General features: G+C 54.9%; 1 protein-coding gene across 1 annotated transcript in view; it reads left to right on the top strand.

Moving 5' to 3' along the window:
• Window positions 1-14,510, top strand: part of MAPK8IP3 (mitogen-activated protein kinase 8 interacting protein 3) — a 54,469-nt gene that overhangs the window by 26,497 nt on the left and 13,462 nt on the right. Inside the window, exons 7-14 of the mRNA XM_015564058.1 lie at window positions 1-140; window positions 3,645-3,891; window positions 4,633-4,723; window positions 4,961-5,079; window positions 10,966-10,977; window positions 11,869-11,886; window positions 13,273-13,330; window positions 13,632-13,784. Coding sequence (XP_015419544.1) covers window positions 1-140; window positions 3,645-3,891; window positions 4,633-4,723; window positions 4,961-5,079; window positions 10,966-10,977; window positions 11,869-11,886; window positions 13,273-13,330; window positions 13,632-13,784 — 838 coding nt within the window. The remainder of the gene's footprint in view (window positions 141-3,644; window positions 3,892-4,632; window positions 4,724-4,960; window positions 5,080-10,965; window positions 10,978-11,868; window positions 11,887-13,272; window positions 13,331-13,631; window positions 13,785-14,510) is intronic.

The following is a 14,510-nucleotide window of genomic DNA, read 5'->3' as shown; positions in this document are numbered from 1 at the left end:
AGGAGCGCCCCACCTCTCTGAATGTCTTCCCCCTGACCGACGGCATGGTACGTGCACAGATGGGGGGCAAGCTCGTGCCTTCGGGGGACCACTGGCACCTGAGTGACCTCGGCCAGCTGCAGTTCAGCTCCACCTACCAGGTTTTGTAGCCGTGCTGTGGAGTGAAGGTCTTCTCCCTGTCGCCCCATGTCCATTCAGGAGTCCAGTCTTTGCATACAACCCTTTGCAGCTTTTCCTGGGTTAGTGGGACCCCTCCCTCAGGTGTGACAACAATGAAGAAACTGGACCAGCTCAGAAGGGCATGGTCTTGTATTGGCACCTACTAGTCCAGGCCAACCCCCTCTTAGTTACGGTGGCCCGTCTATTAGGGCTGAGCTTGGTGACCGTCCCCCAAACACACCCCACAGTACCCGTCTGTGGCCAGCCTGATGCCAGCCCAGAGTGCACTGAGCTCTGGTATCTGAGGTTTGCACAGCAACCAGGAGAGTCACAGGCAGGAGGCAGCTTCTCTTCTCTGGGCTGTGCTCACCCCCTGCACATGCCAATGGCTTCCGGCTCTCTGAGTTTGAGAAGCCGACATCCTGGGTGTGCACAGCTAACCAGGGAATGCACCCCGGAACGGGGGTCCTTGAGAAAACCGAGGGCAGGAACTTCCCATGGCCCATCACTCGTTCAGGGCCCCTGGTCACTTGCAGCCCCATTTAGTCTGAGCTCAGCCTGTCTGGCGGAGGCAGGCTGTGGCAGGACAGGACACTGACCCCCTTGCCAGGTAAGGATGCCGCCCTCAGGGGTGGAGGGGTGACGCTGGGCCCGGTGAACTTCCTGCAGAGTCTGTCGGGAGACGCCTGTGGGAGGCAGCGGGCTTCGGCATCTGGGCAGGGTTGGGGTGTGGACATGGGGCCCAGATGTCCTGGAAGTTTCCTTCCTGCTGTAGCTCCTCGCTGGCTGTGCTCGCCTCTGGGTGCCTGGCTTGCCTGCAGGAGGCAGCTTCAAGCTGTTACTCTACTGGTTCTACTTCTGCTCCAGGGAGTGAGCATGTTTGTGACGTTTGACCCCGGCGCTCACCTGCCAGTTGTGGGCCGTCCTGCCAGTGGGTGGGGCTGTGGGGTCCCAGCTATCCCCACCGTTCAGGCCCGACTTGGCCGTGTAAGCCAACTGCTCCCACTCTCACTCAGAAAACTGAGCTTGCTGCTGGGGCTTCCCTGGGAGCTCAGAAGCCTCGGGCCTCAGAAACCCCCGGGCCCTCGCACTCCGCCTCCCGGGCCCCTTTCTCCTGCCGCGTCTGAGCCCGCCTTTCTCTCGTGACACCTGTTCTCTCTGCTCCTCTGCCGTCTGACAGTCTTTCTCTTAATAAATCACAGTGTTTTATGTTTTAGTTCTTAGGTGTGTTTTATTTTATTTTTAATTTTTCAAACAATTATTTAAGTTCCTTTAATTTCATGTTCTAGGTTTTAAGGTTTTTCTAATTTCTTCATTTTGTTGTTGTTTTTGTTTTGTTTATTTGTTTTTATGTACTGTATTTTCAGTGTTTTAACCAAACAATTGTGGCTACTCATGGTGAGGAAAGACCGCTAAGAGTGTGGGTCTTTGCATTTGGAGGTCACTGCTACACGTTGATGTTTAGGAGGTTGAGAGGTTTGCCTTTAGGTAAGTGGTGGCCAGGGGGAGTGTCCCGTGGGTAAGTGGTGGACCACAGGGTAACGGAGAGCTAAGGGCGCTTGGGGGCGTCCTGGTTTGTCGCAGAATTTCCCACCGTGATTACCAGGGTCAAGGAGACCCACAGAAAAACCACAGACACAAGTTTGAGAGTCGCAGGTAGGCTGGGAAACGGCCGATGCGGAAGGCGGCTGGAGGGTGTGGTTCAGTGAGAGGGGCCTCCTGCACCTCACCTTCCTGGTCTTCCTGGAATTCCCGCACCTGGTCTCCTGCACCCTCTCGCGAGGGCTAGCACAGGACCTGGTGGCGCAGAGCGCCCCTCCCCATAGGACGCCAGTGCCCCTGACGTGTAGAGGGCAGCACCTGGGGAGCCATCACGGGAGCTTTCAGTGTGCGTCAGTGCTGTGAAAGGAAAGGAGTTTTCCTTCTCAGTTGGACCCTAAACTGTAGAATCCGAATCCTTTTTGAAATGTGTTAAAAGAGGTGCGTCTAAGGAGGGTGGGACAAGCCCTCAAGTAGGGCTTCTCACCTCTGCATCTCGACTAGCAGGGCTGTGGGGCTGTCCTGAGCTCTGTGGGATGTGGAGCGGCACCCCCGGGCTTCACCCACCCCATGCAAGAGCACTTAACCCCCTCAAGTGTCTCCAGATGTCACAGGTGTCCCCTGGGACACGGCCTCCCAGGTCAGAAAACCCTACCTAGAGGAGGATGTGGAACTGATTCCTGGTAGAGAAGTCTCGGGGGCCTGTTAGATGAAGCTGGAAATTGCTGTCCCAGGGAGAGGCAGTGTCCTGCCTGGGCCTGGCTGGAATAGATAGATCTCAGAAGTCTCCAACCAGCGCTGGCTCCTGGTCACAGGCAGTATAGGTGGGTCCCAGCATTCATCCAGCTTTCTGGAGCGGGCGGGACACCCCCTCACCAGCCCCTCCCCGGTTAAGAAGTTCCCTTGGAAGTGTGCCCTCTGGAGAAACCGTGTGCCCTGGCACCGTAGGGCAGGCGATGTGCACTGTGAGCCGCCTCTCAGCCGCACCCCCACCCCAGGAGCTTTAGCCCTCCTGAGACCATGCCCTTCTGGGCACCATGAAAGGGGACGGGCCGAGGGGAACTGCTGCCCACAGGCTGCAGAGAGGCTCTGGGCACCTGCTCGGTGACTCGATTATCGATAGACGAGGGGGGGCTATTTTTATTGTGATTGTCCAATGGTTCCATGAGGGAAGGCTGCAGGAGAAGAAGTGTTTGCTCCACATCCTATACTGATTCAAGTGGAATGTGTTCTCTCCAAGAAAACCTTAAGGTTAACAGTCGATTGCAGATTTTAATTACCTGGTCTTTTTCACTCCTGGGACATTTTGGGGGTGTCCCGTTCTGTGGAAATGGAATTTCAGTTTGTACTTGCGTAGATGTCTGGAGTAGACTGTGGTCCCTTTGAGCTGTGGAGGTTGAGCATTACATATCCCCTGCTGTGTCTGTCTGGGAGGCCATGACAGGCAGAATTGGGGAGGTGCGCACCCCTCACAGCTCTTGACTAGCCAGGGTGGGGAGTAGGATACAGGAGTGGGTGGGACAGCCAGTGCCAAGCAGCAGAGTGAGAACTGGGTCAGAAGGCCTCCTCCCTGGCCCCGTTAGAGCCCTCCGCCCACCCTGGGCTGCAACTTGTTTCTGACCACCCACTGGCTGCAAAGGGTTGCCTGCCATATCTGTGTAGTTCCATGTCCATCACATGCGGCATCATCGGGGCGTGTGCAAGCTGAAAGCCCTCATTTACATAAAGTGGTGGCTGCCTCCTGAAAGCCAGAGGCAGTGGCTAGATGAGCCACGTGACTAGGTCACGAGGAATCGGCCCGACGGGAGAGCAGGGGTCCACCTGTCCCAGTTCGGATGTTGGTTCATTATGGTCAGGTGGCAAGGAAGCTGAGCGAGGGGCCTCATCCAGAGCCCCGGAGTCGGGGGTGCACAACGAGCTCCCCCTCTTCCTGTGTTTGGCCCTAGTGTCCCCAGGATGAGATGTCCGAGTCAGGCCAGTCCTCAGTGGCTGCCACGCCCAGCACCACAGGCACCAAGTCCAACACGCCCACGTCCTCCGTGCCCTCGGCCGCCGTCACCCCCCTCAGCGAGAGCCTGCAGCCCCTGGGGGATTACGGCACCGGCACCAAGAGCAGCAAGCGGGCTCGGGAGAAGCGCAACAGCCGCCACATGGAGGTCCAGGTCACGCAGGAGATGCGGAACGTCAGCATAGGTACCGCGCCTACCAGGCACTCCCTGGGCGTTGCAGCCACCATCCACTTTGCCACCTGCTCTCCTGCCCTCCCTACCCTCATCCGTCCAGGAAGATTTCTCTCCTTCCTACATATTGTCATTTTGGAAGATGTATTAGTCCACTCGGATTGCCATAATAAACACCACAAACTGGGCACGCTAACCACAGACATTTATTTCTCTCAGTTCCGGAGGCCAGAAGTCAGAGATCAGGGTGTGGGCAGGGCCGATTTCTCCTGAGGCCATCTCCTCCCTGTGTGTGTACATGGTCCTCCCTCTGTGTGTCTTCATCCTAATCCCCTCTTTTTAGAAGAACATAGTCAGATGGGAGCAGGGCTCACCCTAACAGCCCCATCTTACCTTGATCAACTCTTTAAACACAGTCAGTTTCTGAGGTCCTGGGGGCTAGGGCTTCAATGTGTGAATTTGGGGGATACAACTCAACTCAGCTTCTAACAACAGACCACCACCATCCAGCAGATGCGTCTAGGGAAAAGGGAGAAAAATTGGGACGGTGTCTGGTTCACAGGAGAACATGAGAAGGAAGCAAGGTTCTGGGGGACAGCCCCACCCGCCACCCGCCTGGGAAAAACCCTTTCCTGAGGGTGTCTCCCTGGCGGTAGTCTAGCAGGGGTCTCTGGACCTGGGGCCAGAGGACGACTGTGAGTAATGCAGGGAACTTCAGGCACCCTCCTGACCCCTGTCCCCCTCTGTCCCCCAGGCATGGGCAGCAGTGACGAGTGGTCTGATGTTCCAGACATTATCGACTCCACCCCAGAGCTGGAGCCCCGCCTCGACCGCACTGGCAACAGGTACTCACTGGGCCCGGGGCTGGGTCCCCGTCAGCTCAGCATTCACCTCAGGAGCCTCTGCCCTTGCTGAGGGGCCCCCACAGCCTCTCGCAGTGGGAGGATGTCGGGCTGACCGCTGCCCCCTACCACGCCTGCACCTGCACCAGCAGTGTTGGCTTTGAGTGCCTGTGTAGGGTGTCACCTTGGCCCATGGATGTTGCCCACTCACTCTGCCATTCTCCCTGCGTGTCCTCACAGCCCAACCCAGGGGATTGTCAACAAGGCTTTTGGCATCAACACTGACTCCCTGTACCACGAGCTGTCGACCGCGGGGTCCGAGGTCATCGGGGACGTGGACGAAGGGGCCGACCTGCTAGGTAAACACAAGCTGTCTTGTGACCCTAGGGCCCTGGGCTGTTGTTGGTTTCATTTGTGATGAAAGCCAAGTCTCTGTCAGCTGTGAGCTAGAACTTCTTCCTACAATTTTATTCACATATAATTCACACACCATAAAACTCAGCCCCTTACAGAATACTCAGAGTTGTGCCTCTACCTAGTTTTAGAACAAATCTCACCCAGAAAGACACCCATGCTAATTAGCACCAGGCTGGAGCACCGCCCCTGCCCACAGGCAGTCCACTCCCTAGGAGTGTGTGAAGGGCAGGCTGTTGCCAGCTCCTCCATCCAAAAGGAAAATGCCAGGCAGGTCAGTGTGCCTCTGCGCCCTCAGCACCTTGGTCTCCACCAGAGGTCCCTGTGCCTGGGTCTGATGTGGGTGCAGAGCTGGCCACTCGATACAGACTGGCTCCTGGTCCTCCCTCCGTCCCAGGGTGGCCATCAGGCATGTAGAGCACCTGGGTTTTGCCAGGCAGCTGCTGGTACCCAAGGACTGCCCATATGGTTCGAAGCCAGGCAGGCGGGAAGTCAGTGTCACCTCGGGAGTCTCAGTGGGTTTCAAACCTCCTGGCCCTGATCGTATGTTTGTGTGCTCCCCACCCCAACCCCTGAAGACCCCTAACCCCAACCGTCTGACCAGAGCCCGAGTCTTAAGAAGCAGCCTAGTCCCCCAGGCCAGGCTGTGGGAAGAGCTCCAGGACCTCAGGGACTATAGCTCAGCGCTTCCTCCCCACTGAGCCCCTGGCAGGGTGGGCTTCGGGGCGGAGTGTGGCTGTGTTTCCAGGGAGCAGTGGTTCTGTGGGTCCTCTCCCCACACCCAGCTCCCCTGAAGTGGCTCACAGGGAAAGGGCTGCTCTGTCCCCACTGCTCGGGCAGGAGCAGCATCTGCAACCGGGGCAGCCGCTTCAACGGTGCACATGGCACGCCGGGGCGGAAACTACTCTCCTCCCCCAGAGTCTTCGAGGGCTGCCTTCTGCGTCGTGATCTGTAGTTCGCTGTCTGCTCACATTGAAGGGCTTTCATTGCTCGTTTTTCTGTGGCTGTCACTTCACTGATGAACACTGACGCCCCAGATCGGGCTCCCATGCTGGGCACTTCGTGTGGTCAGCACGGTCCCCAGGATCACGGCGGCCTTCCGGCTGCACCGGTTGGCAGGCCTGGGCCTGCGTGGAAGAGTCCCCTTGGTATTTTCAGTCTAGCAGGTTGCCACTTTCTTCGTCTTGGCGTAGCCTCTTGGTTGTTTTCATACGTTGATTGTCTTGGGGTAGGGAACACCTGTGAGCATAATTAATTGGGGTGTTAGCCAGCACCTCCTGTGTCTGAAATGGAAGTTTTTTCAGCTCATTTTTAAATTGTGGTAAAATACACATGAAATTTATCATCTTGTGCATTTTTGAGTGTGTATTGTAAATTATGTTCTTATTCAGTGGTGAAAGACTGAAATCTTTCCGTCTAAGATTAGGAACAGTATGTCCACTTTCGTCAATATGTACTTTTAATGGAATTTTTATCATAAGCATTGTAAAAATATATACTTATAAATATACAAAAGCTATTAATATTCAGAAAGATCTAATTAGGGGCAATCACTAGTAGTATTTTGATGTCCTTCCACTCTTCTTTACATAGTTCAGATAATGACATAAATATTCTGTTTTTAGGCATTTTTTAATTGGAAAAATGATACATGCATATTATCATAGTCAGATAATATCAGAAATTACCGAGAAGAGAGTGAAAACCAAAGGACACCCCTCCCGCCCCCCGCATGCTGTGATGAGTGTTTTCATTCCCCAGTGGGGAGTGTGCAGGAGGCAGCTGGTGAAAAATGATACATGCATATTATAATAGTCAGATAATATCAGGAGTCACCGAGAAGAGAGTGAAAACCAAAGGACACCCCTCCCCCTCCCCCCATGCTGTGATGAGTGTTTTCATGTCTTGGTGACACTCTTCCAGGCACTGTAGATCACACGGGGTGTGCGTGGTCAGCTCATGTCTCCTTTTCTTTGTGGATGATGTTGCCATTTCCCTGAGCTTCTAATGGTCTACACTTTTTAACTGTTTCCTTGTGTGATGTAAGTTACCCAGGCAGCTCTCTCTGGGTTCTGAGTTTTGCTGTCTGAACACTGCTGTCATGGACGCCTGTGGGTGCACATCATTGCCCACATCTCTGATGGTCTTTGTAGCTCAGATTTTTAGGCGTGGGAACCTCAAGGTGGAGGGTGTGACTCTTGAGGACTGGCTACACGTTGCTTTCCCAGAGGCTGCCTCCCTTGCTTTGTACTCACACCAGTAGGGGCAGGGCCTGGCTGTCAGGCAGGTGTACCGTGGGAAGGCCACATGTCAGCGTTAGAAGGCATAGGAGTCAAGGCTGTTACCTAGTCACGCACACTGAGTCCCCGAGTAGCACCTTCTGCCCGGCCAACCTCGCAGGCTACAACGCTGCAGGCCGGCGAGCGAGGCCCTGGAGAGCACACCTGTGTGCTGAGAACTGGCACCGCACATCAGGATGCTCTCTTGAGCTTTTGGGAATTTGATAAATACATAAACGCCTGCTCCCCAGAAAAGCATGGAGGGGGTCAGAGGCCACCGCTGGCCAGGAAGGGGTGGGAAATAGAATGTAGGGAGGCGGAGCAGGGTCCCACCGCACCTGTACCTATCTCCAGTAGCACCCGCGTTTTATGTGCACAGTCACCATTAGTCCACCATACCGCTCGTATCCTCACTTTATAGGTGAAGAAACGGAGGTTCGGGAGAGTGAGATAAAAGGACAGAGCCAGGACTCGAACCCAGGTCCAACCCAGAATGGAAGCCCTGACTCTGACCCACCACTATGCTTTTTTAAGAGAGCTTTATTGAGATGGAGTTTCACTCCATACCATCCACCCACTTAGAGCGTATCCAATGCCTGTGAGCATTTCAGAGCTGTACAGTCATCAGCAGGTAACTTGAGAACATTTTACCCTCCAAGGGGAAACCTGTTAGCAGTCACTCCCCGCCCCTCAGCCTGCAGCACTCACTCTTCTACTTCCTGGCAATTCTTTTGTCTCTTTTGGACGTTTCCTATCAGTTGGTCTTTCCTGTCTGGCTGGGCTCGTTTAGCATGGTGCCGTTGAGGTTCACCCAGGCTGGAGTAGATTTCAGAACTTCATTCCTTTTTATAGCTGCATAGTGGTCAGTTGTCTGGATGGATCACGCTTCCACTGATGGACGTGCGGGTCATTCCCACTTTTGCCTGTCGTCTCTAGTGCTCCTGCTACACTTTTGGCCCCTCACGTGATTCTGTGGGAGTGCTGACCAGCCTCCTCATTGCCCGTGACCCTGGGTGGCCTGCCTGTCCGTCTGTCTGCAGCCGAGCTCTCCTCACTGGTGGGCCTCTCCACGTGACCGTTCCCTCCCTCCCTTCTCAGAGCCCTAGGGGCTGTCGGATGCTCGGAGCCCTGTGTGGCCACGTCCTGTGGTCATCATTGACTCCCGATTTAGGTGGCATCACTCCAATGTCACTTTCGTACAAAATCTCCATAAACAGTGATGGGAGGAAAAAATGATGAACTAGAAACTGCACATTAGTGAATTTTACCTGGAGGTCACCTTAACTGAATCAGTAATTTTTTAAAAATATATTTTATTGATTTTTTTACAGAGAGGAAGGGAGAGGGATAGAGAGTTAGAAATATTGATGAGAGAGAAACATCGATCAGCTGCATCCTGCACACTCCCTACTGGGGATGTGCCCGCAACCAAGGTACATGCCCTTGACCAGAATCGCACTTGGGACCCTTGAGTCCACAGGCTGACGCTCTATCCACTGAGCCAAACCGGCAGCTCAGTTACTTGGGCATCATCCCACTGCACTGAGAGATCACAGGTTCAATTCCTGGCTCAGGCACATGCCCTAGTTTCAGAGTTGATCCCCAGTAGAGGGTGTGCAGGAGGCAGCTGATCAATGTTTCTCCCTCTCCCTTCCTCTCTCTCTAAAATTGATTTAAAAATTTATTAAAAAAAAAAAAAGGTCTAAACACAATAATACATGGATAATAGAACTGGGAGAATATTGGAGAGCATTTTCATATTTGGGGTCTTTGCATAGCCATAGCTATAGAGGAAGATGTTGACAGGTGTGACCACATGAAAATTGAGAATATGTGTTTATGATCTCCATCATTAAAATACGTCAAGTACAATAGAAAATGGACAGAGGATAAAATAAGGTATTTACAGAAGATACGAATAAACATGAAAAGGTGCTCAATTTCAGGAATAATACAGAAATAAAAATTGAGAGAAAATAGAGATAACTCTTTTTCCTCAAAAGATTGACAAAGACAGCCCTAGCCAGTTTGGCTCAGTGGATAGATCATTGGCCTGCGGACTGAAGAGTCCCAGGTTCAATTCCCGATCAGGGCACATGCCTGGGTTGTGGGCTCGATCCCCAGTGGGGGATGTGCAGGAGGCAGCCAATCAATGATTCTCTCTCATCATTGATGTTTCTATCTCTCTCTCCCTCTCCCTCTTTGAAATCAATAAAAATATGTTAAAAAAAAAAAAAAGATTGACAAAGACAAAGCAGGCTCTGTTTTGCCCCCCTGGTGGAGCTGCGCCGGCAGTGTGGGCTACTGGCTGGACACTTAGCAGGACCACAGGTTCTCAAGCAGCACCACCTGCCCACTCCTGAGGCTGTGCATTGTGGTATCCTGGCTGCTCATGCGAAACCATATGCCCCGCACAGTCACGGCGTGAGTGCCGCAGTGAATGATGGGACGCTCCTGTGCAGGAACAGGACAGCGTTCGAGGCGACCCTGGGTCTTCGTGATACAGTGTTCGGTGAGATAAAGCAAGTTCCCCAAGAAGGTGGATAGTGTGCTTGTGATTTTGTTGTTTAAAAACCGATGTTTATAGAGAAAGAGGTCTGAGAGGAAGGATATCAAATGTTAACAGTGGCTGTCCTGGGAAGGAGAGATGAGAGAGAGGGCACTTTTGAACTGGTGCACTTCTTTATTTGAATTCCTGCAACCATTTATGTATTTTGCCATTTAAGTCAAGTGACTTTTTATACCATCTCTTTTATCTGTGAAATGAACCAAGTGGAACAGTGTGGTCTTATCGTCAGTTGTGTAGCAGAGAGCAGTTTGGACCCATGTGAGGACAGTGCATGCCTCGCCCCACCTCTGTTCTGACTCAGTGTTTTCCTTCCTGCACAGTGGGCCTGTGTTCTGGCCATCCCTTACTTGATATTGTGCCCTTCCTGCAAGATCTAGGCTGGCCAGGGGACCCTGCAAAGCCGGGTGCCTATCTGCGGCTCACTCACTCCAGAGAGCTTGCTCACTCTGAGGGGCGCCTCTGTGGTTGGACACCCTTGGCACCCCACCCACTAGCAACCACACACGTACATACATACCCAACCACACTCATGCACACATGCACAACCACTCTCCCATGCGCACAATATCCCCGGGCAACCACACACACAACCATCACACATATACTCTTCTCTCTACAGGTCTGCAGAGGGCTGGCTCTTCTGATGGGTGGGTAATGGAACTAGAGGGGTGAGCAGGCTTTAGATTCCCACCCTCTCCCCTCCCCCACCCCCTCCCGGGGGTTCTAGGTGCTCTGTGCCCCCTGGGGACTGAGAGATGTTCTGTTCTGGCCTCCCTTTTCCTTCAGGGTTTCTGCCCCCAATGGGATTTGTCACCACAGGCCTGGTGACATCTGCTTGCATTCTTTTATGCTTGTCAACGTGGAAATGGCTGATCATTGTTGCTTTTTCTTTATTAAGAATTTATTTTGTTGGTTCCAGTCATCAATTGACCTTTGTCACTTACTTTCCCTGTCATTTTGTGCTTCGCTGGACATGGCCCCAGGGGAGTTCTCAGGTGTGTATCTCTCCTGTCTGTCTGTCTGTAGTCCCCTCTTCCCCACAGTGGAGTCCAGGTGGAATGGGGTGGTGCCCCAGGGACACGCCCTGCTGCTGTCGCACTGCAGCCACCACTGCAGCCTGCCTCCGGCCAGGCCATAAGGCACACGTGCTTTTGCTCAGCAGCCTGCAGCCGCTTGGAAGCTTATTTTGGTTTGCTCCCTAGCCCACTGATGGTGACCTTGACCTCTGAGGGAGAAGCTGTGCCCTGACCTGTCTTTTTGAAAGTCATGAATCCCCCACGGTCATTTCTTAAGGTTCTACAGAGCCCTTAGGAGCATAGGGCAGTTACCTGGGCAAGGCCTCAGGCCCAGGTCTGTGGTGTCTCTCTGTCGGGTGCATCCCAGGAGCCAGGGATCCAGTGAGGCCTCTGCCAAGCGCAGCTCAGGGTCCTCTCCCCATGTGGCAGGTGGACTGAGATCCTGCTCCCTTGCTTTGCAGCAGGAGGTGTTAAGGCCCCCACGTCCCAGGTGCAGCCTCTGCAGTGTGCAAAGGCGCGAGGGTCCCGGGCACAGTCTCCTTCCCTGCAGAGACTTCTTCCTCAAGTGGCTTAGCCGCCCCTCACCACCCAGGTTGTGGTGTAAGTGTCAGCGCATCGCCTTGACCTTCCACCTCCCCGGCAAGTCCTCTTGGCCTGGTGGCCTGTGCAACCGACAGATAAACTTTCCAGGAGTAGCTGGCTCCCTCCCATCCTGCTCCTGTGTCTCACTCCCACGCAGGAGAAGTAGCCCTCTAACACCTCCACTGCTGTCCACCCAGGCTTAATGCGCTTGTTTTCTCTCCCTGCCTCTCCTGATCCTTCCTCCCGCCCGGTTGCCCATCTCCTGTGGGACTGGGACTGCTCCCATAGTGCGCGATGATTATTTTGGTAAGGCCACGGCCCCATTTCAGTGTGTGTGTGTGTCTCTCATTTCGGGCTTCCTTTGTCTACCTGACACCTTCTCATGCTTCATGAGCCGTCCGCTTTGTTCTGCATGGTGAGGCAGAGGTGGGGTCAGCAGGGACTTCGGGGTAGAGATGAGGAGTGGGGGGTCTCTGCCCTGACACCCCAACAGCCTCCTTCGGAGCAGACCCTTGGCCGGCTGAAGAGGGGCAGACCCAGCCTCTGAGCCGCCATAAGCTCAGGGTAGGCTGGCCCCCGGGAGCCTGTCTGGGCTGAGCCTGCCTGGCGCCCGCTGTGCCCCATCCAGGGAGGAGGCAGGCCCAGGTGAGGCAGGGATGTCTGAGTGGAGACAGAACCCGAAGCTGAGCACACTGTGTGCCTGTGTATCTTGTCTCACGACTGCATTAGAGCGCAGAGGGGAGTAAAAATAAAAGGGACAGACCTGGGTGTGGGGGCTGACGCAAAAGGTTAGATTCAGTCCTTTGGGGGGGGGGGGGGATGTGTGACATGTCTGCGGAGAGCTTAGTCTCTGGGGTCCACTGTGGGGCTTGGTCACAGAGCAGCCAGGTCAGCCCCTCTGGGCACTAGCCCTGGGGAGCACTGTCCTCACTTCCACTCCCTTCTTCACCTGCTGACCCCACTGCCTTGGGCCAAGTCCCTTCAGTCCTGCTCCTAGCCGTGGTGGAGGGCTGCGCCTGCCACGGGCCATCCCATCTCCTCGGCCAGGTGTTCTCTGTATCTTGTGTTGTCTTCTGTGTTCCTATCACCATGGCTCCAACCTCCATTCCCTTAGGGCGGGGTGAGGGGAGCAGCTCTGAAAGGGGTCAGTTTCATGATGGGCCGGGAAGCCACAGGGTGGGGTAAAAGGGGTGATTCTGGGATGGGGCGACGGGGGTGGGAGGGCTGAGACTGGGGTGGATGCACAGAGCCAGTTGAGTCAGCTCAGGCTGGTGCCATCTGGGCCCTGATGGTACAAAGACTTCGTGTTGGTAGAAAGCTGTAGGAACCCAACCCCACCCATGGTCCATAATGTAAGCCCAGCGCTGCTGCTTCGGTCAAGGCCATGGAGACCTGCTCGGTGCCGTTCGGAGGCCATCTGGGACCCCCTTGGGGCTTGCACATGGCAGGTTCATCCCTGACCACATTCTGGGTGGAGAGCCGCCTGAAGGCCAGCAGAGGCCTCCCCATGGTCTACATGGCCTCCCTTTGCAGCCCGTCTTCCTGCAGGTCACGCCTCTAGTCCTGATGCCCTCTTACCAGCCCTCTCGGGTGGGCTGCTCCCTGGGCGATGTTGGTTACTCTGAGGCAGGTGGTGGCATCAGTCAGCGTCTGGCTTTACCAGGCACAAAACCTCGGCACCTTCTGTTTCAGGAATGGGCAAGGAAGTGGGGAATCTGCTGCTGGAGAACACACAGCTTCTAGAAACCAAGTAAGAGCGCTCTTGTCGACGCCGGTGCTGAGGTACCCCTCCGCAGGCCTCCCTGTGACAGCCATGTCAGCCAGCCCAGGGGACAGCCCCCGGAGCACCTGGACCCACAAGGCTGAGCTCGCCCCTCCTGGGGAGCGTGGCCACTGCCGTTAGTGGGGGCATGTGGTAACCACCTTGACCCCCATCCTGGACCAGGCTGTGCCTTCTCAGACACACAAGCGCGGGCGGACCCCTCTGCGACCCCATCACAGAACGTCCCGGCTGGTTCACAGGAGGCTTCGGTCTCTCTGCCTTTTCAAAGAAACGCTCTGAACGTGGTGAAGAATGACCTCATCGCCAAAGTGGACCAGCTGTCTGGGGAGCAGGAGGTGCTGAAGGGGGATTTGGAAGCTGCCAGGCAAGCCAAACTGAGGCTGGAGAGCCGGATCAAGGACCTGGAGGAGGAGCTGAGGAGGTGAGCAGGGCTGCGGGTGGGGGTCGCAGCAGGACAAGGCCTGAGAGCCTGGAGGGCAGATGAGATCCCTGCTGGGCCTCTGTTCCGTCCCTGTCATCCTTTCTGCCAGCCACACCCGTGGTCATTCCTTCCCAAAGTGGCTCACTTTGCATGCTCACCACTCAGCCACCCCACCGACTAGCTACTGGGTTGTCTGCCAGCCCCACCCCTTTCGTCTCCTTCCTCACTGGAACCCCACAGGAGGGTTGGTGCACCTGTCTGGGGTGCCCTTTCCTTAGTGGCCCGAGCTGAGCCTTCCTGCTGCCCTCACACTTACATTCATACAGGAGGAGGGAGCGGGGATTGAGAGCTGACTGCCCTTCCCACCCTGTGCTCCCGCGTGGCTCCCAGGTCCTTGGCAGCTAAGGTTCAGCCATGCAGCCCCATTGGGAAGCTCTGCACTTCCCTGTAGCCTTTCTCTTCTAGCCTGATCCTCCCCCGTTCTCCCAGAGAGGAGATGGGTAAGGGGGTGCAAGGAGGGCCTCAGGCCGGCGACACCTGTGCCCGGTTTGTGGGAGTGGGAGCCACATCTGCTCCAGGCTTGCCTGACGCCAGCGCTGCCTGTGCCAGGAAGGATAGCTGGTTCTGCCTTCCCATCAGTTTTTTTTTTTTAATATATTTTATTGATTTTTTACAGAGAGGAAGGGAGAGAGATAGAGAGTTAGAAACATCGATGAGAGAGAAACA

This window comes from Myotis davidii, unplaced genomic scaffold, assembly GCF_000327345.1.
Source record: "Myotis davidii unplaced genomic scaffold, ASM32734v1 scaffold599, whole genome shotgun sequence".
Taxonomy (NCBI): Eukaryota; Metazoa; Chordata; class Mammalia; order Chiroptera; family Vespertilionidae; genus Myotis; species Myotis davidii.
Note: the sequence above shows the minus strand (reverse complement) of the source record. Positions and strands in the feature narration are given on the sequence as shown.